General features: G+C 46.5%; 6 protein-coding genes across 7 annotated transcripts; 1 reads left to right on the top strand and 5 right to left on the bottom strand.

Moving 5' to 3' along the window:
* Positions 1-322: 322 nt before the first annotated feature.
* On the bottom strand, positions 323-3,368 carry LOC6534847 (glutamate receptor ionotropic, delta-1). The gene is made up of 5 exons (XM_002095483.3): positions 2,790-3,368; positions 2,211-2,550; positions 1,876-2,069; positions 1,302-1,603; positions 323-1,248 (listed from the first exon to the last, which is right to left on the bottom strand). Exons 1-5 carry the CDS (start codon positions 3,249-3,251, stop codon positions 633-635), a joined length of 1,914 nt encoding a protein of 637 aa, XP_002095519.2. The 5' UTR covers positions 3,252-3,368; the 3' UTR covers positions 323-632.
* A 724-nt stretch (positions 3,369-4,092) lies between these two features.
* Positions 4,093-4,701, bottom strand: LOC6539721. Its single transcript, XM_002086572.4, has 2 exons — positions 4,581-4,701; positions 4,093-4,502 (listed from the first exon to the last, which is right to left on the bottom strand). Exons 1-2 carry the CDS (start codon positions 4,642-4,644, stop codon positions 4,189-4,191), a joined length of 378 nt encoding a protein of 125 aa, XP_002086608.1. The 5' UTR covers positions 4,645-4,701; the 3' UTR covers positions 4,093-4,188.
* Positions 4,702-7,030: 2,329 nt separating this feature from the next.
* LOC6539727 (phospholipase B1, membrane-associated) lies at positions 7,031-10,288 on the bottom strand. The gene is made up of 4 exons (XM_039374053.2): positions 10,056-10,288; positions 8,914-9,114; positions 7,712-8,509; positions 7,031-7,477 (listed from the first exon to the last, which is right to left on the bottom strand). The coding sequence occupies exons 2-4, from the start codon at positions 9,100-9,102 to the stop codon at positions 7,202-7,204; spliced, it is 1,263 nt and encodes a 420-aa protein (XP_039229987.1). The 5' UTR covers positions 9,103-9,114; positions 10,056-10,288; the 3' UTR covers positions 7,031-7,201.
* Positions 10,289-11,932: 1,644 nt separating this feature from the next.
* LOC6534843 (tuberin) lies at positions 11,933-21,859 on the top strand. 2 transcript variants are annotated; one of them, XM_039373648.1, is made up of 15 exons: positions 11,934-12,121; positions 12,195-12,325; positions 12,388-12,639; positions 12,703-12,839; positions 12,897-13,071; positions 16,192-16,398; positions 16,453-17,367; positions 17,431-18,037; positions 18,107-18,306; positions 18,364-18,620; positions 18,680-20,753; positions 20,815-20,958; positions 21,099-21,269; positions 21,320-21,415; positions 21,477-21,859. In XM_039373648.1, the coding sequence occupies exons 1-15, from the start codon at positions 12,067-12,069 to the stop codon at positions 21,597-21,599; spliced, it is 5,544 nt and encodes a 1,847-aa protein (XP_039229582.1). In that variant the 5' UTR covers positions 11,934-12,066; the 3' UTR covers positions 21,600-21,859. The 2 variants fall into 2 exon arrangements, with proteins under 2 accessions (XP_039229581.1, XP_039229582.1); XM_039373647.1 differs by having other exon boundaries at positions 11,933-12,121; positions 18,107-18,620.
* On the bottom strand, positions 13,156-14,630 carry LOC6539725 (peritrophin-48). The gene is made up of 2 exons (XM_002086577.4): positions 14,327-14,630; positions 13,156-14,268 (listed from the first exon to the last, which is right to left on the bottom strand). The coding sequence occupies exons 1-2, from the start codon at positions 14,331-14,333 to the stop codon at positions 13,238-13,240; spliced, it is 1,038 nt and encodes a 345-aa protein (XP_002086613.1). The 5' UTR covers positions 14,334-14,630; the 3' UTR covers positions 13,156-13,237.
* LOC6534844 (ketohexokinase) lies at positions 14,779-16,039 on the bottom strand. The gene has a single exon (XM_002095480.4). The coding sequence runs from the start codon at positions 15,963-15,965 to the stop codon at positions 14,838-14,840; it is 1,128 nt and encodes a 375-aa protein (XP_002095516.2). The 5' UTR covers positions 15,966-16,039; the 3' UTR covers positions 14,779-14,837.
* Positions 21,860-21,869: the final 10 nt, after the last annotated feature.

Genomic DNA, 21,869 nt, shown 5'->3' with positions numbered 1-21,869 from the left:
TTGGCTCCTGACTAAATTAGCAGGACAAAGATCCTCGACTATCAGGCGTTATACTGCTGGTGGCCAAAATGCTTTGGCATATCAATTTAAAAGTGTAGTTGTGACAGTTTAATTAGACAGGCATTAATTTGCATGCAGTTAAATGTAAGTATTCATTATTCTTCTTTTTATTATGTGGTGGAGCCAATCCTCCTGAGTCATCTGTATAACGATTTTATTTTTCAATAATAATAAAGTTTAATTATTACAGCACGTGTAAGCCATTTACTTCGAGTATCTACAAACAGCTATTTAAACGACCCCAATTGAAAGTAACTGCATGTAATTTGTAGGTGCACTTTATTAAAATCGCTTTCCTTACTGGATGTCTACGTCTCGAGTGCTGTGGTCACAGGTCTAGTTTGCACATAAATGTGTGATGGGTGGAGTGATGGGAAGAATCCAATTTCACATCGAAACAAAACATAATTTTGAGTTAATTTCTTTAGTTTAAAGTTAATATCAGATACATTTCTGCAATAAGATCAAAAACTGTGAACACACAGTTAAATTATTTGACCTGTTATATAGAGGGTTTTCCAATTCGTCCTTATAAATTCGGATACCTTCCCATCACTGCCCTTGTTTAATATCTACTCGGTGTAGCTGTATTGAAAGAGGGCCGCCGAAGGCGATCTAACCGGGACGAGTTGGCTCTGACCATTTGGACTGCGGAATACCATGTAGTCGCGTCCGTTGATCAGACGCCGCACACCGCCCTCAGAATCGCCGCCCAGGAGGACACCGTTGCCAAGGGCATTTCCGTTTGCGAGAGGACGGCGGCGCCATCGATTCAGTGGCTCCCCGTGACTTCCGCCGTTGAAGATGCTCTGGTACGGCGGCGGGGGAGTGACATTTTGGCCGTGGGTGGAGGCGCCCAGGAGCTGCCCGTGTCCACTGTTCAACCGCCTCCAGCCACGGAGCCAGCGGGATGGAGCCACCGACTGGCCATTGGGCGTCCGTCCGATCCCGTGGCGCGCCCACTTATTCGCTTCGTGGCGGCTATTGATATACCGGAACAGCAGCTCCGTGCTGAAGACGGCTAGTGCGGTGGCGAAACCGGCCAGCATAATGTAGTAGGTCATCATCAGGTCGCCGTTCCTCAGCTGTCGCTCCGTTCCACCGAGGTCCTGTGGACAGATCTCGGCACTGGGGATATCTCCGTTTGACAGGTGCTTCACGATTCCGGATTCCACAAGTTTGAGCAGCCTGCAAAGTGTAAAATCGAATTATCCGTGTTGTCAAAGTGTCATCTCACCCACTCTGGGTCAAATAATTGGCTCAAATTCGAACCGATGGGATAGGCGAAGGTCCTTATCTTCTTCAGGAACGGCTCCTTGGCCATGGCAAACGGACAGTGGACCTTCTCGTCACTAAAGCTGACTGTTTTGCGGTACAAATAGTCCTGATACAGCATTATGTTAATCGCCGGCCGATCCCTCACAAAAACGTAGCCATTCTTTTCCACGTAGTTCTGCAGGTTGTAGGTGTCGTTGGTCTCCTCCGAGAATACGGCGTAATTGTTCTGGATCATTCGGTTTAGCATGGACAAAGATTCATTGGTCTAAAAGGACAAGGAACGGATATATATTTAAGTGCTGTTTTCTTTTTCAGAACAATGTATGCCCGCATATTCTTTGAAAACCTTGTGAAGCAAATGATAGTACATATGTAAGTTGAGTTTATCAAAACCCTTTCGGGTATACCAATTTATGTAATGAAACAACCAGTTTCAGCGATTTAGGGATCTTGAGCTAATTGCACCCCTGAAAATCAATACTCTCATGGTCTTCCTAAGTCTATCAACTATTATGAATCCCAAGGGATCGCGCTCACCGTTCGAATGGCATACTCCACTCCACCGCCCCGCATGGACACAAAGTGCTTGTTCTTCGTGAGGATATCGTTGACCGTGTTGTACGGCAGCGTGAACTTGGAGAGGGTCAGGAAAGCGGTCAGGTTGGCCGTGTAGAAGGACGTCAGTATCGTGATGAAAATCCACCAGGTGGCAAAGAGCAACCGCGTCGAGTCTGCAATGGTTTTCAATGAGCTTAATGAAACGACAAACTGCCGGGCTCCCCGGTTCGCCTGGCATGCAATCAGCGGGCCATTAGCGCCCACCGATGGCTATCTTAACCGCTCGATTGCACTTTAACCTAATTGCGGCCCACCTGCAATGGGCGACAGGGTGCTGCCCTGCTTCATCAGCGCCCCGTAGACGAACCACGCGCAGTGGCCCAGGGAGTAGGGCGTCTGCTGGCCGTCGCCGGTCAACCGGTTCCGCAGGATGATCAGCCCGTAGATGATCGGCCCAACGGCCAGCAGAGAGACGAGGATCAGGATCCACACCCAGAACTCAAAGGGCGCAAGCAGTCCGGAGCCACTAGCCGATTCCCGGGGACGCTGCATCACCATTATCCACTCGCCCTCGTCCAGCGTCGTGGTGGAGTAGTAGACGACGCTGCGCTGGCCAGAGAGCGAGGGTATGAAGGCCGCCGCCAAGTCCACCTCCTGTGGGGTATCGAATTTGGAACGTCAAAGAATAGTCAAGTTACAAGGGGTTTAATCCTACTGTGTACATGTTCTTAGAAAATTATGAATAATGATGCTTTAGAAAGAAAGTATCAGTAAAGAGTATCAAAATCCCATCACCTTCCGTCTACATGTATTTAGGAAATTATGAATAATAATTCCTTAGGAAGAAAGTATCAGTAAAGAGTATCAAAATCCAATCTCCGCCAGACACTTACACTCTTGTTTACCATCTCAATGAGGCTGCGTTCATAGTCGTTGGGGGAGCCGATGATGTTGGCCTGGGGCACGACCACCTCATAGGTGAAGTTGAACTTCTTCTTGAGAAAGTCAATGATCTGAAACGAGACTCCAAGGCCGATACGGGTGTTGTTCTCCAGGACTTGGGTGTAGCTGAGCGGAAAGTCCTCCAGGGTGGCGATGCGCAGGTGCTTGCCCCCGATCCACTCGTGCATCGCGCGCAGCTTGTCATTCTTGTTGGTAATGTCCTGCAGCGTCTCCTCTGAGGGACCCGCACCGGGTCCGGCATCCGTGGGCTCCACATCGATGGGCGGCTCTGTGGTCAGGGACAGGACGCCGTTCTCGCGCAGCTGGTAGAGGTTGGGCGGCAGGGACTCGTTTTGCGGCGGACAGGCGACGCAGAGGGCGGCGGCCACCAGCAGCTCGATGCCAGTGGCCATCGAAGCGAGTTGGTACTGTACTTCCTATGCGCGATAGGATTTGCTACTCTAGTAATTCCGCTTTTTGCGCTTCCTGGACAGCATTCCGCTGTTGCGTTCCCCACAACGCCGCGTGTCTCACTGAAACGGAAAGTGGTAACTTTGAATTACATTTGTCCCGCCTCGGCCACTCGGCTCGCTTTGTAAATATGGTCCCTGTATGCTTGGTCACCACGCAAATACAATTAACAATAATGACAAGTGCAAACATGACAGTGGGTCATGGAACGTGCGGCTCCTTTCGGGGGTCACAACTTTCACCCCATCCTCGGTCAGTGGAATGCAGATTCGAGGCTTTGATTGGACTCCATGTCGGGCAGGTGGTGACCATTCCCAGGGGTCTGGCTAATAAGCTGGCCAACAGCTTAAGAAAATAAATGTAAATATATATCTATATATGTATCTAGTTCAAGTCCAGCGAAAATAGGTTATGTCTGGATTGCGTCGTCATTACCACACCGATTTCACCTTTCAAGAGCATGACGGCTTCTCGAGATACTTGATTTCCCCAATTACGTCCCGGAATCGATTTTCCTATTAGGTAACTAAGTCTCTAAGACATTGGTAAACAAATAATTTACTTTTTTACCGACTAAATATGACCGATAGTTTGTTTAATGACTAGGAAATTCTAATTTATAGGTTTGGGTTTTGGTAACAAACTGCGCTTCTCTTTTTCTGAGCACCTTACTTACATTATCGGAAATCTAGACTTGGTATTGATTTCCTCCTCAGGTTAGATTCGATTTGCTCTATTCAGATATGCATCGAACTGCTATAAAATGCGAAATTCGAGATGAAATCAGGGGAACTTCAATTTCTTGCGGTTCTTTTTTTTTATTGGCCATGAATATGTACAGTATCTGCGATCGTGGGTAATTAGGTTCATCAGACTGGGTCAACCAAATCGGGAACTGGTGTCCAAGAGTTCCGCGCTACCCAGTCCATTTTGGCTGCACTTACAATCCTCGCCGTCCACCCGTCCTTTGCCAGAAGTCAGGATGCGCATGCCCTCGGCGAACTTGGGGAATCCTGACATCGTTTCCTTCAGCGTGGTCATCATCACAGGCAGGTACATGAAAAAGTCCTTGAAATGGCCCACCACCGTGTGATAATCCACAGGTCGCCCACTGCCAGAATTTTGAATGTTCCCATCGCTCTCTATATCGTTTCCCGAGGATGCAAAGGGCAGGGCAAAGCAGAGCTGTGAAACTGTTATCGAAGGTTTAGTTTTCATATTTTTATATATCTTATATATTTTTATAACTTTGTGGTAAATCTAGACCTTACCCAACAAGAAAACTGTTGCCACTGCTTGCAGCTGGAACTGGAATCGTTGCTTGTCGTCTCTCATGGCTCGAAATTTCCGCAAATGTGCAACTCGGGCCAAAGTGCATCGAAATATATATTATTCAGAGTGCGAGGTAAGCAGAAAAATTCAAGAACTCTTCATCAACGCTTTTCTTATTTCCCTGCTATGGTCATTCGCTTCATTACCAAAATACCTGAAACCACTTCGTTTTGCCTTTTACCTATATGATGCCAAAGACCTTAGGAAAATAAAAAATCGTTTATTTTAAATACAAAAAATATTCTATGTACTTAAGTCAAATGATATGAAATTATTGTTATCTCCTACACCATTTGAACTGAAAGAAGTTCAAAGTTAGCTTGCGGTGGATAACACATGAACTCTCTTTTACGTTAATTTTTATACATCCACATAATATCTTACAAATATAAGTTGAGTGTTCTATGTATTCCGTGCCACTTCACCGCAAAAGAGATATACCTTTCCCGAACGGGGCATTATAATTATTATTTATTCACCATTCGTATTATGCGATAACTATCGTATTTTAAGAGAGTTCTGGCTCTTACCTCAAGATGTCGCTGTGATGGGCGCCAATCAAACAAGTTTAAATTTATTGGCAATACAATGCCGGGCGAGAACAGGTATTTGTACTTTGATATCTTCACTAAATGCAGTCAGGTGCTGAAACCAATAATTATTTATTGATTGATACTTGAATTGGTAAACAGTGTCCGGTTTCCAATCCAGAAATACCCATCCCAGATCGAAGATCGTTTGAAATGAGCTTTAGAGATGTATATGTAATTGAAATTAAAACTATCCAGGCAATGAAAACAGCATTAGCGTAGCCGTTTTCCTTTATTTACTTGGTTTAGATTCTACATCTCAGCTTTTGCCATATACTTGTTACCTGTTACCTAACTTTTGTTATAGCGATAATATAGCCTATTTTGTGTACAGATAATGGACTGCAATTTAATTTCGAATAATTCTTATGTGAATTATATATGCTAGTTACATTTTTAAAATAGTTGTGTAATTTCACCAAAAACATTAGCAGTACCATAATTTAAACATTTTGGAATTTACTTACTTTACATTTTATTTCTTGAAATGCCTGATTTATTAGATATAATTTTGACTTTTTTTGAAAGGAGGTGCAACAACTTACAATGACAACCAGCTTTGACGAAACTTATTTATGTACGAGTATATTGATTAAATCTTCGCATATCTCGAGAAACTTGTCGACCATGCCTCGCACCTATCCGACAATATAACCACATATAGTGTACATATGTACATCTGTGTTGTACCCAAATTGAAGCCCAAAAATTTGCTGACCGATATGCGGGGAATGGAGCTCAAGTTCAAAGTCAATGCCGATGCCGATGCGCCGGCTTTGAAATGCTGCAAGCAGCAACAAGCTGGCTCTCGAAATAAATGCGATAATAGTTGAATATATTTTTGTGTTTGTTTACTCATATGTTGTTGCTACTTTTTAGCACCACACGGCGAAACCGTTGGAGGCGGAATAATAGGGCTGGGCGGAGATCATTAGCCCACTCGCAAACACGTACAACGGCGGCCAAGTCGTTTTTTATGCCCAGCCACCGAATTTAACATCCATTACGATCCGGCTTTATTGATGTTCGCTGGTGCGTGCGCCTCGTTGGCTGGAAAAGTGAAGTAAAAATATAAAGTGTAACAGGTTTTATGACGTGCCCATCAACGGACGGCTTGTCGTGTGTCATCCACAGTTCCACAGCTTATCGCTTATCACGGGATGATTTGCAACTTTATAACTAGATGGGAGATGTTTTAATAAATATACGACTGCCTTATGGCCGGCACTTAATGGCCCATTCATTTTATTTAATATCCATCTTACAGGTGAGCACTTCACTCCGTTCGCAGCACGAAAGAAACAATTTGTTATGGCGATTATAATAACAGGCCACACATAATGAACGCTGTTATTATTTGGGTCTGGTTTTCACGCACTCATTAGGTTTATGGCATTATTTAGGAGGTGCTATTAATTTGGCATTCAACGTGATACACTTCACTTCTTTCGTTCATCAAAATGAACCGATTGCGCGTAAAGCCATGTTTTAAATATGTTAAGCTGAGAAAACTTATTCGATTAAAGCTCGATACTCAGAATACTCAAATATCTTTATCAATTTTGTTTCCCGCTGTTTGATATAATTACAACTTACGTCACAGCTCAATCGGAGCTGTTATGTTTTTGCTTTGTTTAGCATATAAAAAAGCAATCAAACGATGTATGGTCTCATTATTATGGATCACTGGTACTCGATGCTAGTTTCCATAGAAGTTTTCCATACTCTGCCAACAGAAATCCACGTGCCCACCGTTTATGCTAGTTGTATGGAAATTCGCCATGCAAAATTCACTCACGTAGTTCAAGAATATCATTTTATTTGACTTTCTGATTCTCGTCGAAGTCTTGTATTTACACTTGGCATACGGCTAATTAGAACTACAAATATATAGGCAAGCTTGCGAAGAAGACTTAGGTGCGATATCACAGGGAGTAATTCACGGAGGAGAACGGGCCCCACTTTTTGGATTAGATCACGAACTCCGGACGACTGTTCTCCCGGGTGATCAGGAACGGGCGCCTCTCGCTGGGACAGCGGAAGGTCTCGAACAGATGAGTGGCGAATCCACTCTTCTCCCCGGGCAGCTCCAGCATATTGTTCCATATGGAGTTGGCCGCCGCGGCGTGTCCTCGCTGGCTGAGATGGAAGCAGTCCTCCGAGAAGAATCGTGTATCCGTTTGCCCAGAACGTGTGCGCGGAAAGTCATGGAACTGCGAGAAGGGCTGCACATTTATCGTAAATGTCTGAAAAAGGCGGAAAAATATCTGTAGGTAAGTAAGCTCTTAAATCGAAATTTCCTTTCTATTCCATGTTCCTAATAATTACGACTGAGTACCTACAAATCGTTACTTGTTCAAGTCATTTTAAAATAAATGTCAAATATTGAGCAAAATTATTTTCTAAGTAGTGCTCATATATGTCAATTTATATAAAAAGGTTCCAAATCTACAAGACTTATTTCCAGGAGTAAAACTCACCTCTGTGTTGAACTCCTCCCTGTCGGCAATCTCAAAGTCCTTGGCTATCCAGCGTTTCATGATGCCCTCCAGATAGTCCAGCTGACCCTTGCCCTTGGCCATCAGGCAGGGACACTCGAAGCGCAGGGTGCTGTAGCAGGTGGGGGGCAGACCCGTGAGGTTGGTCAGAAACCGGAGGTTGGGGGCGGGAACTATGTTCAGCATGAGGCGGGGCACATTGTCCCTGAGGTAGCGATAGGTCTTCAGCATATTCCGCTCGTGCCAGGCGACGGTCTTCTCCGGTTCCGGATAGTAGCAAATGTCCGCGCAGAAGTCGTTGTTGCCAATGAAGAGGGTGATCAGCTTCCAGTCTGAGGTCATGTTTACCCTCGGATCGCGTTGCATGCGCCGGACCAGGACCTTTGCCATGTACGGCATATCCCTGGACATGGCGGCCAGTTCGGCGACGTCGAAGCGCGAGGAGCGGTCCGTGGAGATGCCGTCCTTGGTCGCATAGCCGTACAGGTTGGGGTTGAACTCCTTCAGGATGTTTGGCAACGTGAGGTACTTTCGCCAGTCGTACTGCCCTCCAATGGACCACACCACGCCCCTGTTCTCCACGGTCACATGGAGTAAATTCGTGGCAAAGATGCCGTTTCCTGCGGTCAGGGAGTCGCCCATTGCTCCAATTACATCGATGTCTCCGGGTCGCAGGCGATGGACACTGGTAGGCCGCTCCGTGCTCCTTTTTCCGGGGCCGTGGTCTGCATCACAGAACTCCAGCAGGGCTCGGGTTCGGGGGTTTGACTTTTGTGTTTTCTGTCGGTGATCGAAATGGAAATCACACAATTACTATAGTATTTTGAATTATTTATGTTCACAGTTGCTAAAAAAAATGAATAAGTTTGAGAATACTCTTGGTTCATTCAGAGCAGAAGAAAAAACTGTTTGTTTAAGTCTCAATCCATAAGAAATGGCAATCCTATATTCTCAAAATAACTTCCTTGATATAAAAGGAATTTCATATGATTTTGATACTTCTTTTTTTTATTTGGCTGTCCATTGTGTGGCATTTTCCATATAAAGTGCCGCCGGCCAATTAAAATGAAATAACAGTATACTGACCGCATTTTGATTGAAACTTCAACGAAATGTAAATAAGGATCAGAGAGTATTCGAACCAAATCCGGATCAATGATTGCATTATTATCTGGTGGACTTACCCCCGCGATTTGCACGCGCTGCACGTTTTGTGGATCGTCGCCAGATCGACCAGTAAAGGCCAGGCCCAGAAGACGCAGCGGTCTGTAGGCGTTCTTCAGAACCACGTCCAGTGACGTACGTTGTGACGTCACATGGCCGAAAGTGATCAGGAAGAGCAGGCCAAAGCAAATTAAACGACTCGATGACATCTCGAAAGACAGCTGAGGCGAAAGATAAGATAAAAGCCGTGTAAGTCTTGACCAGGTCTAAAAGCAAGCCCAACTCCACACCACACACTCTCGGTTTCGTTGATGACGTCCTCAACTTTGAACCAGTTCCCCAAACTTGGCCAAGAAATTACACAGAAGCCGCGCTCAGTCCCCTTCAGTTTATTCACCTTTGGCTGTTTTGGGCTTTTGTTTTGGCTTCGTCGGCTTGAAGCCGACTAATTTTAACATTTCAGCATATAATATTATTGACCACGTTATGCTAATTGATTGCTATGGTACAAAATATATGGTGGAGCCATAGATAAAGCGAAATGACTAATCAATTTGGTTAGGTGAGAAATGTTTTTGATGAAATACCTTTGCATGGCTTAGATACTTATATCAATAAAGATTCCATATTATTATGTATAAATATGGATAAGCGTTTACCTCATACATCTTACCGGCTTAAAACTGCTTAGAATTACTTTGCTACTTTTTTAATTTTAAATACTTGCAGAACAAGAGTCACTCATTTTGTTTAATTGCCTTTGAAAGATATTCCAAATGTTTCATTATTTATTACTGCTTTTATGAAGATTTAATTCAACACCATATTTTATGCATTCGACTTTTAAGACGTTCATTAAATTTGCAACAAAAAAATAAAACGTTCAGTTCACAAAGCAGCCGAAAGTGGCCAAAATTATCCAAATTATACTGGACTGCAAGCGGAAGTATCTAGGAAGGGGGAAACCGAGGCAGAGCTATATAAGACATCTAGAGAGCGTGCCAAATCCAGTTGTGATAAAGATTGATTTAAATTTCGATTTCGTTTGGCTAAGCGAATTTGCTTCCTTTCAGTCGCACACGAAACAAAAGACTTAGGAAGCGAACGCGAAAATGTAGAACAACGCGAAATCGTATACTCGTATGATAGCTTCTTATCATACCTCTTATCTTACGCAGACACGAACAATTATCAGCAGACTAATTTTTGCACGAATTAAATTTCACTTTGGCGTAAATTTTGCAACTCTTATTTTCACACACGAATTGCACAATTACTTGGAGTGCGAGGGGAACTGCAAGTCCCGCTCAATTATTCCTGGCCAAAAGCGCGATGAGCGTCAAGCTCCGTCGATGGCTTAGAACGAACTGGTGGGTAGAATTTCTGATTATGCTGATTTTATACGGAGTCCCAGCGGACAGCGGTCGTCGGTGACTACGCATAGAATAAAATGGAATACCACTAAAAACAAAACCACAATAATCGCATGTGCGGGACTGGCGAAACAGAACAAAAGTAGAAAAATATATGGCCATATATATCGGCTGAGACTCAGAGTCAGACTCAGACTCACATACACATACACATATACACGCACATACCGGTTGAAGCCGCGACTGCGAAGCGCTAAATGTGATGTTCACTTTCGTTGGGCCGATAAAAATAGTCCCCAGTCCAGATGGGCTGCCATTACACCTGTCATGCGTGGCTATTGCGATCACGATTCTAACCAGCCCAGTCATCGTGCCTTGCGGCCTCCTGGGCTGGCATCAAATCGGGCATTCGTTTTATAAATAGAAGAGCTCAGACTTTGGTCCAGACGATATGCCCGTTTATAGACGCTAATTGGCCGATGGCGATTTTTAATGGCCGGGAATGCCATAAAAGAGCCAGAGATAAATGTACATTTGCATCGGCTCGGGAACAAGATAATCGTTTCCGATCTGTCCAAACTCGCGAATAACACTTCCTATACAAGTAATCGAGACCCTGTGCCTTGCCTAGTGCAATTGACTAACCTTGTATCGATACAATCATAACGGCCAGAAGCAATTAAAGCCAAACAACGAATCTGGAGAAGAAGCGGCAGCAACTTGTTATAAATCAACGAGCCCAATCGACACGGAGGAACCGTCAAGACACGGCAACACACACACCACATCAAGTCGAGTCGGCTTCTTGGCTGATTTATGACGTAGGCAGACAGTCCGGAGATCGCTTTACTTGCCTCACTTATATGATATGCTAGATGTCACTTTCGAGGATGATCCGCCACCTATCCAAGTGCCGATCACATCTTAAAAGTGCTGTGGGGCCTGATATCACTCAATTGGGGGAGTTCAAATTGTGTGAAATAATATAGTTAAATGTCGTTCAAGTTAAACAAAAGTCACAGCATGTTAATTGGTAGCGTATTCGACCTCTTATAAAAGGAATTGAACAAACGAAAAGTTAATCCTACAGGAGAATTATCCAACTTATTTTAAGAATTTAGAGGATGTGAAAGAATGACCCTCTTTCCGTACTTTATATTGGATACTTTTATTAATCAGTTTTTTGTTTATATTTTCAAAAAATATTGTTCTTATTTTTCAAGAAAATCAAAAAAACGTTTTAGAAAAAAAATAAAATGAAAGAAAAATAGTGCAGTTATTATTATTTAATAAATAAATCAATAAATCTTTTTTCTTTTAAAGCACCATATACCTATGCCGACATAAAACAAAAGTGAAAATTGTCACAAATGTATTATTAGTTATTAGTAAAGTTAGTTATTAAAGGACAAAATGTTAAAAATGTCACCGCAAAGAAAATATACTGAAAACCGTGTGGGAAAAACTTTGAATATTAGGGGTAGTGCAAAAAGCAATGATTTTAGTTTTTTATATATATCATAATTAATTTTAATTGATTGCACTTAAATTAGGCAAAAACAAAGATTCAAATTCAAATTAGGCGGAAAAGTGGTGGACTTTTTAGTATTTTACATTGGAGCTCGTGCGCCTTTGGGGCAAAATCCGCATCGCCGACTGGTAACACTGCGCTCAGCTGTTTAGTGACTTCCTCTGTTCTGCGCTGTGTATAAATTGTTATTAGGACCTAGGCTAGGAATTACTGGTTGCACACACTCACCGCCACTGCTCCACCGACCACCGCCCTTACAAGGACCCACCATGAGCTCCAAGGACAAGTCCAAGTTCAAGCTGTTCCTCAAATCGCTGCCGGCAGGTAACAAATAGCACCACTGCACCATACCACCATTGTGGGCAAGAGAACTCAATTGGGATTTCGGGATTCGCAGGTTACGTGGGCGAGCGGACCCTGCGGCCGGAGTTTGAGAGGGAACTGCGCCCGGAGCAGCCGGTGGCCCAGCGCTGTAGGATGCTAAAGGAGCTGGGCGACATGCAGCTGCACAACTTCAATCTGGACGAGGTGCGTGTTCCGTCAAATTTGTGCCATAAAACTGTGTCATTTCTCGTACTTCGTCACCACAGACTGCCATCACCATTTTATTCAATCTCACCAACGATCTCATCGTGCCCAACAAGCCGGCAGAAACGCGCCAGATTGCCTTGAGCTTCTATAAGCGGCTCATCCACACACAGTACAAGAACTTGACCATCATGCGGGAGAAGTTCTTCCTGGTCATTCAGAACCACGAAGCGCGCGAGGATCTGCGTCACCTTCTGGAGCTGCTCGACACTCTCACCGACAATGGGAAGGATATCACAAACTTCGAGGAGAAGGTTAACCCATTTCTGGCCTAAATGATTGATGAAATGAAATGACTGTCTTGCTCCCTCCCACAGATTGGCAAGTTCATGCTGCTCTGGATCCCAGCCATCACAGAGGCTAATCTGCTCAGCCCCTATCTTGACATTCTGGTCAACCTGATCAAGTTCAATGCGGCGCATCTGGACAAAGACATCCTTGTGGGCATCGTGCAGTGAGTGACGCACTCTTTATCTCAAAACTCTAGCTGGAGGATCCCGCTTATTTTCAGAAACGCTTGCGACCTGAGCTGCAGCGTCACCGTAAACGAAATCGGTCTGCAGTGCCTCACTATTCTGGAGATGGTCATCGGGTACACCATCTTTCCAAGCGAACCGCTGCCGCAGTGCATCACCACCTTGTGCCGGACTGTAAATCATGCACCCTACTGCCCGTCTTCATTTAAGGTAAGTCTTTAAAACATCAAAACATCATGTAGTTGAAGTAATTGATTTATTTGATAAATTGAATACATGCAAACAGCGGGCAAATATAAAATTATTAGGTTTCCTTTATTAATTGTTAATGTCAGATATTGCTTCATTTAATGAATGGTAGCTTAGAATTACCCGATTATATAGAAATGAACTTCGACGAGAACTTATCGTAGCTGCTGAGTGCCTCGGGTGAGTGCTGTGGGCGTTTGTCATTAGCCTGCGTCGCTGGTGATTCCTGGTCGTGTACCACTTCCTTTTCGGAAATCTTCTGAACCGGCTTGTGTCCCTGAATCTTTACCTTATTTTTCGCTGGGATGTCCACCTGGATAATATCCTCCGGCTGCAGGTCTTGTTCCTCCGCCTGCACTGCCTGGCATTCGCTTCCCAGATCAAGAGTGCAGTAGCGCTGTACAACATCAAAATACTGACCCCCGGGACAGCGCATTTCCAGCACCCGCTCTTTGGCGCATACGTAATAACGTTGGCAATCTCGCCTGTGCGGTGCCAGGCGGCTGCCCGTCCGGATGCACTCGTCCAGAGCAAGTGCTTGCTCTGTGAGTGTTGGCGGCATCGTCGGCTTTTCCAGGCAAATTCCCGTGTGATCCGGCACACAGCTGCTCACTCGCTCGTCAAAGTAGTCCCCTGATGGACACTGGACCAGCTCGGCGTGTCCGGAGCTACATCGGAAATAAGTTTCACAATCGTTTGGATTCGCCAGGGTGGCATTATCCGGCAGCACACAGCTGCACTGATGTGCTGCACTTATGGTCACTGGGAGGCATGCTCTGCGGGCTGGATCAAAGTAGTTTCCTACGGAGCACTTTGCCACGGTGAAGGATCCTTCCCCCAGACATTGTCGGTATCGCGAGCAATCGCTCTGGATTCGCTCCACACTATTCGTAAGTCCACAAAATACGGATTCATCGGTGCAGGCTCCGGGCACACAAATCATAAGCTTCTTGCTAAAATGGTACTCCGCCGGACAGCTAAACTCCTGGATGGGCAGGTCATCGTCGCCAGTGCAAACATAGAACCTTTGGCAGTGGTCTTTGTGGGGCAGCATTTGCCAGGGATCGGATATCCTGCAGATAGCGGATACATCTATAAGTTCGGCCTTACCCGATGCTGTGGTGATGCCCAAAACCAGCCATAAAACTAATAAGCGATCTGGAAGAACCGAAATCTCCTTGATTAAACTGAAGCCAGCGACTCTTATTTCACTCACTCTCCATTGTTGACAGATGCGCGTTTATGGAGGGAATCCGTCGAATGCGGCGTTGACTGGAAATGACTTGGCTTTTTATGTCCTCGCTTTGATTGAGATTTATCAGCCCATTTGCTTATTTGGCAATTTTAATAATTGCTGACAGAGATTGCTCCGACATTTGTTTTTTAATACTAATGAGTATTCTGCTCAGTCTTTATCTGCTCGATATTTCCTGCACTTATCGAGGGTTCCGCTGACTTCAGCACTTCTTATCTTTCAACATGTTCCGCCCGATGATGATTAACACTATTCCCGAAATAAGAAGTGATCATTGAATCTAAGGCCCCCAGGTGGAAGAACTGTATTCAAGGTCCATACGATACCGACGACAGATGAGTGGGTCGCTGACCCAGTTCCCTTCAAGTGACCTTAAAAGGAAATTACATTCGCCGTATTCGTTGACGTATTGATTGTTTTAAAGGAGTATGTTTTACTAAATTATGGAAAATCAATCTGTATAAACGTGGTTTTAAGCATAGTAACAACCGATCAGATCCTTGGGCATACACCGCAGCACATCGAATCCGTTTCCCGTCAACTTCAGAGCCGACGCCCGGGTTCCGTACTCGATGGCATCCCTCAGCCGCATCTTGACCTTATGCAGTGCATATATCACGGACGCCGAGAAGGTGTCGTTTACGGCCACAACGTCCACAATTTTAGACGGAATCTGGGCGCCCACCTTGAAGTAGGTGTCGTCGGCCATCAGGCAGCTGGCGCCTTCCACATAATTATTGTATATCACGACGGGTTGATTATTCAGCGGTCCGGGACAATTTCCATTGAGATACTCGTCTGGGGGATCAGGCGGTAGGTAGGGCATCTTTTTGGGCTGGGTTTTTTCCCATTTTGTCCGTGCTTTTCGCATTTCGTTTCTTATCGCCCAAACAACCTCGCGCCCATTCATAAAAGAGTACGTACGCATCATGGTCTTCCGGGCGAAGACGTAGTCTGCCATACTGGCCATCAACATGGTGGCGGGTCGCAAGTTGTCCAGATCCACGGAGAGGATGATCCTCGAGTCGGGGCAGCGCTCGTTGAATTGGATGACCGCCAGGACCATGCGCAGCATCTCAACGGGATTACGACACTCGAAGTGTATCCACGAGTACTTCTGGTAGTCGACGGCGCCCACAAACTGCTGGTAGGTGAGCTCCTGGTTGGCGTTGGCGAACTCGAGCAAGGTCCGTGTATCTACGTTGCGTTGGACAATGATGCTGCGGTGCGCAGGACGGTGATTCGTCAGCGGGCAATGGGAAATGTCGATGCCCTGCGATTGAAATCCATTCAATAGACTCTCGAACGCCCTAACCCTGCTCAAAACGCCGAGGAACTCGCACTCTAAGCCCAGTCGCCGCCACACTGTGCAAATGTTGGCAGCGGGACCGCCGCGTCGCCAGCTTCCCTCCGTGGTGCGCTGCACCTGGCCCGGGGTAAGAGGCAGATCCACGATGGTGATCATGTCCAGGGTGCAGCTGCCCACAGCCAGGACGTGACGCTGCGGAGTTGGCGGCGGTGGTGCCGGTGGTGGTGGCTCCGGCGGAAGGTGAAGCACCTTCTTTACGGTTATGAACTCCTTTACAATTTGCTTTTTCATTTTGAAAACTTCCTAATTTCGACAATTGCCAAATGTGTTTGTAAACCGATTAAAATTTCAAAGATATTTAGTGTTACTTATTACGTTTAAAAAACTCAAGTGCAATGTAATTACGAGGCCTAACTATTATTCTATGACTGGCTTTAATTGTTTCTACGTAAGAAAGTATATATACAGGATTCCTACAGAATAAAATTAAACCATATTCACTTTTAAAACTCTACAGATCATGAAGAACCTTTTGGGCACCCAGTTGGGATACCATTCCATGAAGATGATGTGCAGCATCCTCAACGATCGGGGTCTTTACGATGATGCCCACTTGTTGCGTGGGGCTGTGTTCCATCTTAACATGAACATCTTCGGATCAAACATTATTTTCCAGGTTTCACCTATGACCTATGCAACGAATGTGCTTACAGCCTTTCTGCGGGTAAACATAAAATTTCCTAACTTGGTCTGTAAATAAATCATTGTTCTTCCACAGGCACTAGACAGTCGTCAGGTGATCGTGACCTTCGAAGTCATCCTCAGCGTTCGCATGGTGATTACCAAGCGGCAGCTTTCAGAGATCATTTGGGATCTGATCTGTGAGATAATGTCCTCGATCGTGAGCAACATCGAGTATTACGAAGCAGCCAACATAAACAAGGATCGCCTGCATCACCTGCAGATCAACTTCCATGAGAACATCGACTGCATCGAGAAGCTTTTGCAACAGGACCGATCCCAGATTCTGGGCAATGTGGAGCGCATCTACGATCTCATCGAGCGAGTGGCCGATCGACGGCCGGAGGCTTCCGTTCTTGCTTTAATCGAGTACCGATCACGACGGGTCACAGCAACGCGGCCTGATTGGCTCCAGGTACTGGCCCAGTTCGTTCGCCGCTACTACCGCATGTCCAACGTTAACGTGCGCATAAAGACGATCGAGGCTCTGGTTCAGATTATGGACCAGAACCGTGCCTGCTATGAAGAAGAGATCCTTAGTCGCGTGGTGCTGCTGCACCTGTCGCAGATCCACCAGGAGCCAAGTGTGCAGGTGCGAGTGGCAGTGGCCCGGGCTCTTTCCAATTTTGCCACCCACTGCGACACGAAACGGTGCATGGATCTGCTGGATATCCTCGAGGCGCTCATCAACCGACCCTTTGAGCACACGCGACATGGATCCTCATCTGGAGACGGTACTATGACAGAAGTGAGCGTTAGATTGGTGAGCAACGAATCCGAAATCTCGGATATCATCGCCGCTGTTGATGGTTTGGTCAAAGTGTTTGCCATCAAGCTGCATCGCCTGCCAGCGGTCCATGCTCTTAAAATATTCAATATTCTAATGGATCACCTGGAACTGCACTACGACCGACCCAAAATTTTCGAGCACATTAGTGTTGTGCGCTATAAAGTGAGTGAAAAAGATGATATATTCGGGAATCCTACCCTAAACCTTCTTTTTCTACATTTTAAGATATTTGCCTGGTTGCTGAAGGCCCGGGCCAACGGCTCCTACCATATTGGTTATCCAGAGGGCAGCAACGAGGTGGTGAAATTTAGCACCTACCTGGGAATTGATTCACCGCTGTTGCCACAAGCCCACTCCACAGCGATATCCATTCGACGAGTCTGTAAGCTGATTGTGAGGTGCCTTGAACACGACACCGATTATCAGGTGTTCCAGCTAGTCATCAGGGAACTGCCGAAGGTGCTGCAGAACAAGGCGCTGGTGCAGGGCAACGACATCGAGGAGCTGGCCAACACTCTCCTCAAGATCAACTTGGTCAGCAACAATAAGTTCAAGCGGCCCACCGACGAGTTTCACGCCCTCGTTTTGCCCGCCATAGCTTCCTTGGTTATCTACCACGAAAGCCTGCAGCCGCAGCAGCACTACGGCATTATAACAGCCCTTAACTCGAGGGTACTTACTGGCATAGCCAGTGTCTGCATCAACACCATGACCATCCTAATACTAGAGATGCCGGAGGCGTTGATGCGAAAGCTTCCTGACGTACTGCTCCAAATGAGCAAGATGTCGGATACGAATGCGTTGGCCACTCCGGTTCTGGAATTTTTGTCGTGTGAGTGAATAAGATCGATTTTCCGATTTTCGAAGTGCTAACTCAACAATGCTTGTCCCATTTCTTTAGTGCTTATACATCTCTCCAAGCATCTCTTCGCAAACTTCACGTCCATGCACAACATGTACGTGTTTGCCATCACGCTCCCGTACACAAAACCGCATCGCTACGATCATTACACAGTTTCCCTGGCCCACCATGTCATCGCCGGATGGTTCCTCAAGTGTAAGCTTGAGCTGCGGAGGAACTGCGTGAACTACATCAAAAGCGTAGGTATAACCAATTTGAACTTTTTTACTTTTATTGATTCGGTTTTATTTTCTCAGTCGATTCAGTCCAATGCCAAGATGTTGTCCAGCGACATTGTGAACCTAAACTCCTTAAACGAGGATTCATCCAATCGTAAGCGGAGCACCAGTCTCACGGAGCGCGGAAGTCGCAACAATGCTAATGCCTGGAACGACCTGGAGATGCGGCCGCAAATGAACAACGGTCTACGCAACTTCCACGCCGAACTGGCAGAGACATGCTTTGATTTCTTGGCCCGGCACACATATTCGCCTTGTCCGTCGATGCCCAAGCGGTGTGTGTTCTTTTATTATAAGATTTTAAAACAGTAATGACGATTATTTTCCTTTGAAGTCTTCCAGCAGCGGAATTCCTGCTAAAGGATGGCGTCTCGCAGACGTGGCTGGTGGGCAACAACCTGGTGACCATTACCACCTCCGGCTGCCCGTCAGCGCCCACGCGCAGTGGTCTTTGCGAACGTTGTGCTCAGTTGGGCAAGGCTCCTAGTATTAGTCTAAACTCGAAGAGCCTCAGTGATGCAGCGCCTCCACTTTCGCCAGAGCGGGAGAGACGATACACCAAGGTGAGCCTGCAGCACAGCAGCGGGAATGAGTCGGCTGGAAGCACGGAGCTCACCTCCTCCTCTTCGTCGAACTCAGCAGCTGCAGGCGGTCATCCACACCGACAGATCTCAAACAGTTCCACGGCATCGCTAGACGCGCTCTCCCGTCGAGGGTCCAATCCCGAGGCCTTGGGCAGTGCCTTAGGCGAGGGACCACATACGGGAAGCAACACCTCGCTCCTGGGAAACTCTTTGTCCCAATCCTCCGTTAGCATGAGTCCTTCGTCGGGATCCGTGGTGCAGCAGCCGGTTTGCGTGCGCGCCTGCACTGGCTGGGCGGAGGTTCTGGTTCGTCGGCCCACTGGCAACATATCGTGGATAACCCGTATTCAAAACCCTATCACCAACGATTGCTTTGGCCAGGACTTGCCGTTCAATAATGTTGTGTCACTGTTTCTTCCCACTGCCCATGGCGGAGTTTTTGGACCGGACAATACCATCCAAGTCCCACCACATACGCTGGCTGATCCCGAGCCGGAACCAGAACCGGAGGTTAATGCAGCAACGGCTCCTCAGGCAAGTGCACTGCGCAGTCGAATGGTTGCCAAGGCTCGTGCCCTTCAGCGACAGGAAGAAATTCACTCGGTCGGAGGGAATGGAAATGGGAATGGCAACGGTAATGGAAATGGAAATACTGCCAGCACTGGAGCTGCTGCTGCCATACCCATACCGCGGGTCCCAGCATCCGGAAAGCGCGGCAAGGAGGCAGCTCTCTGTGGAAGTGTGAGTGATGGCGAAGCCGACGACGACTCCCTGGCCTTTGAGGATGCTCAGAGTCGTGCACGAAATCCCGTCCGACGGGTCAATTCCAGTCCAGAGATGAGTTCCAGCTGGCGGCAGTCGTTCCTAACCAACAAGCCAACGCCTCTGTCCCAGGAGCCCGTGAAAGCCACCGCCGAAGAACCACAATCGCTGTTGACTTTGAAAAAGAAGAGTGTTCAGTACAGCACCAAGGATATGCGTGTGAGCTGCGAGGCCATTCCGGAGGAGATCGCGGGCTCCACACCCCCCTCGCAGGCCGCAGCCTTGGCTCTGCAACCGGAAAGCGGCACCCTACCTCCCAAGCAACACTCGGCGGACGATGTCAGCAGTCATGTGGCTGGAGGAAGCAACCTTCAAGCAGGAGCGTCTACGCTGAAGCTGGGTAAACCACCGCTGTCGCCAGGGCAGCCACCTTCGTTGGGCACGGGTCGAGTGACTAGCTTTGGAGGCACCTCTGTTCCCCAGCCCGGTGCACTGGCCAAATCCAGCAGCAGTGGTAGCAATGGCACCAATGTTGGAGTGATGACCTCCGATTATGACAACGGCAACAATGGAAACGGAGACATGATGCGAGGTCGTTCGAAAACCATTTCGGTGGTGCGGGAGGTAAACAACGGAAATACACGTCCACCGCCGGCAAACAGTTTCCGAAATTTTGGAGCAGCAAAGCCGCCCATCAACGCTAAGCTCTGCATGAATCCGAGCTTTGTTTTCATGCAACTATACACCACTGGCCAGCTGGGTGTAACGGATGAGCCACTGAAGGTGGGTCCCGAAAACAGCAGCGCTGTCACCCTTATAGATTTGGTTCCGCCGTTCGAGACGCACAAGATCGGCGTGCTGTACGTGGGCCAAGGGCAGTGCAACAACGAGGTGGAGATCTTGCGCAATTCGCACGGAAGTGCGAGGTATGTGGAGTTCCTGCGTAATATCGGCACCCTGGTCAGTTTAAAGGAAGCTGAGCAGAACAACCTTTTTATAATGCTGGATAGAAATGGAGCAGATGGCAAATTTGCCTATATCTGGAAGGATGACATACTGCAGGTGAGTGGTTATCGCCAACTGATTTACGGAGCGAGTAACACCAATGTATTTTCCTTCGAAGGTTACGTTCCATGTCGCTACGCTGATGCCCACCAATCTGCAGGATGATCCTAACTGCAACGAAAAGAAGAGCCACATTGGCAATGACTTCGTGAAGATCATCTATAACGAGAGCGGAGAGGAGTACAATCTGAACACAATATCCGTAGGTTACCCAAACTTAAAGGGCTCGACCTTTAAACTGTTCGTTTGCGTCCAATCCGTACTTGATTAGTTTGAATTCTAACCCTACGTTCTATACTAATTGTAATAAACGAGATTTATTTCCATTTAATACTCTTCCAGGGCCAATTTAACTACGCCTGCGTGATCGTGGAGCCACTTGACCTCAACTCGAACAGGGTGTACGTGAAGGCGCGATCGGAGATTTCGAAATTCGTGTGCCACGCAGAGTACCGAATAGTCTCCGATCGCAGTGCTCCTCTACTGGCCCGACAAATGGCGCTGCATGCCAATGTGAGCATAGGTTACCAAGTATGATTTTCATTAATTGTGATAAATTACAGCTCGCGTCGCTAGTCTACCAAAGTGTGCAGAAAAAGCATCCGTACGCGTCGAATTGGCTCGAACGATTGCGTAAACTGAAGCGCCTGCGATTAAAGGTGAGCCACTGAATTTGGTTTTTCTGGGTCAAAATTAACCAATCAACACCTCTCTAAACAGCTTATTGAGGGACTAAACAGCCAGCAAAAATCCGGCAGCGCCTCGAGCGGCATCGGAATCAATGCCTCAGCCATCGGTTCGGATATGGACGACCAACGAGGTGACTTTATAAAATACACATAGACAACAACGAGAGGCTCCCAACTGAATAAACATTAAAAGTGAGCAGAGGACCTATAGACTCATCCTGCCATGATTCTTCTTGATTTCCAATTTGGATATTACCTTACTGGCAAAGCAAGGGATTTAAAATCATTAAGTCTCTCCAGACCAACAATAAAACTCTTTGCCTAATCAACAATGAAAATAACTATAATATAATCATAATGAATTTGACAAGTTTATAAAATTTGTGAAAATACATAAGCGCTGTTCATTTCCAATCCGACTGCA

The sequence above is a fragment of the Drosophila yakuba genome, chromosome 3L, assembly GCF_016746365.2.
Source record: "Drosophila yakuba strain Tai18E2 chromosome 3L, Prin_Dyak_Tai18E2_2.1, whole genome shotgun sequence".
Lineage (NCBI taxonomy): Eukaryota > Metazoa > Arthropoda > Insecta > Diptera > Drosophilidae > Drosophila > Drosophila yakuba.
The sequence above is the reverse complement of the archived record's forward strand: the minus strand, read 5'-3'. Positions and strand labels throughout refer to the sequence as shown.

Bases quoted from the DNA above. Each gene is read 5' to 3' on its own strand.
- LOC6534847 (XM_002095483.3), bottom strand. From the start codon at position 3,251: ATGGCCACTGGCATCGAGCTGCTGGTGGCCGCCGCCCTCTGCGTCGCC. The intron at 1,604-1,875 runs GTGAGCGCGATC...TTGTCCTTTTAG, and splicing joins TGGAGTATGCCATTCGAACG to ACCAATGAATCTTTGTCCAT. The intron at 1,249-1,301 runs GTGGGTGAGATG...TACACTTTGCAG, and splicing joins AGCCAATTATTTGACCCAGA to GCTGCTCAAACTTGTGGAAT.
- LOC6539721 (XM_002086572.4), bottom strand. From the start codon at position 4,644: ATGAGAGACGACAAGCAACGATTCCAGTTCCAGCTGCAAGCAGTGGCA. The intron at 4,503-4,580 runs GTAAGGTCTAGA...CTTCGATAACAG, and splicing joins GGCAACAGTTTTCTTGTTGG to TTTCACAGCTCTGCTTTGCC.
- LOC6539727 (XM_039374053.2), bottom strand. From the start codon at position 9,102: ATGTCATCGAGTCGTTTAATTTGCTTTGGCCTGCTCTTCCTGATCACT. The intron at 8,510-8,913 runs GTAAGTCCACCA...GATCACCGACAG, and splicing joins AGCGCGTGCAAATCGCGGGG to AAAACACAAAAGTCAAACCC. The intron at 7,478-7,711 runs GTGAGTTTTACT...CGCCTTTTTCAG, and splicing joins GGGAGGAGTTCAACACAGAG to ACATTTACGATAAATGTGCA.
- LOC6534843 (XM_039373647.1), top strand. From the start codon at position 12,067: ATGAGCTCCAAGGACAAGTCCAAGTTCAAGCTGTTCCTCAAATCGCTG. The intron at 12,122-12,194 runs GTAACAAATAGC...CGGGATTCGCAG, and splicing joins CCTCAAATCGCTGCCGGCAG to GTTACGTGGGCGAGCGGACC. The intron at 17,368-17,430 runs GTGAGTGAAAAA...CTACATTTTAAG, and splicing joins TTAGTGTTGTGCGCTATAAA to ATATTTGCCTGGTTGCTGAA.
- LOC6534844 (XM_002095480.4), bottom strand. From the start codon at position 15,965: ATGAAAAAGCAAATTGTAAAGGAGTTCATAACCGTAAAGAAGGTGCTT.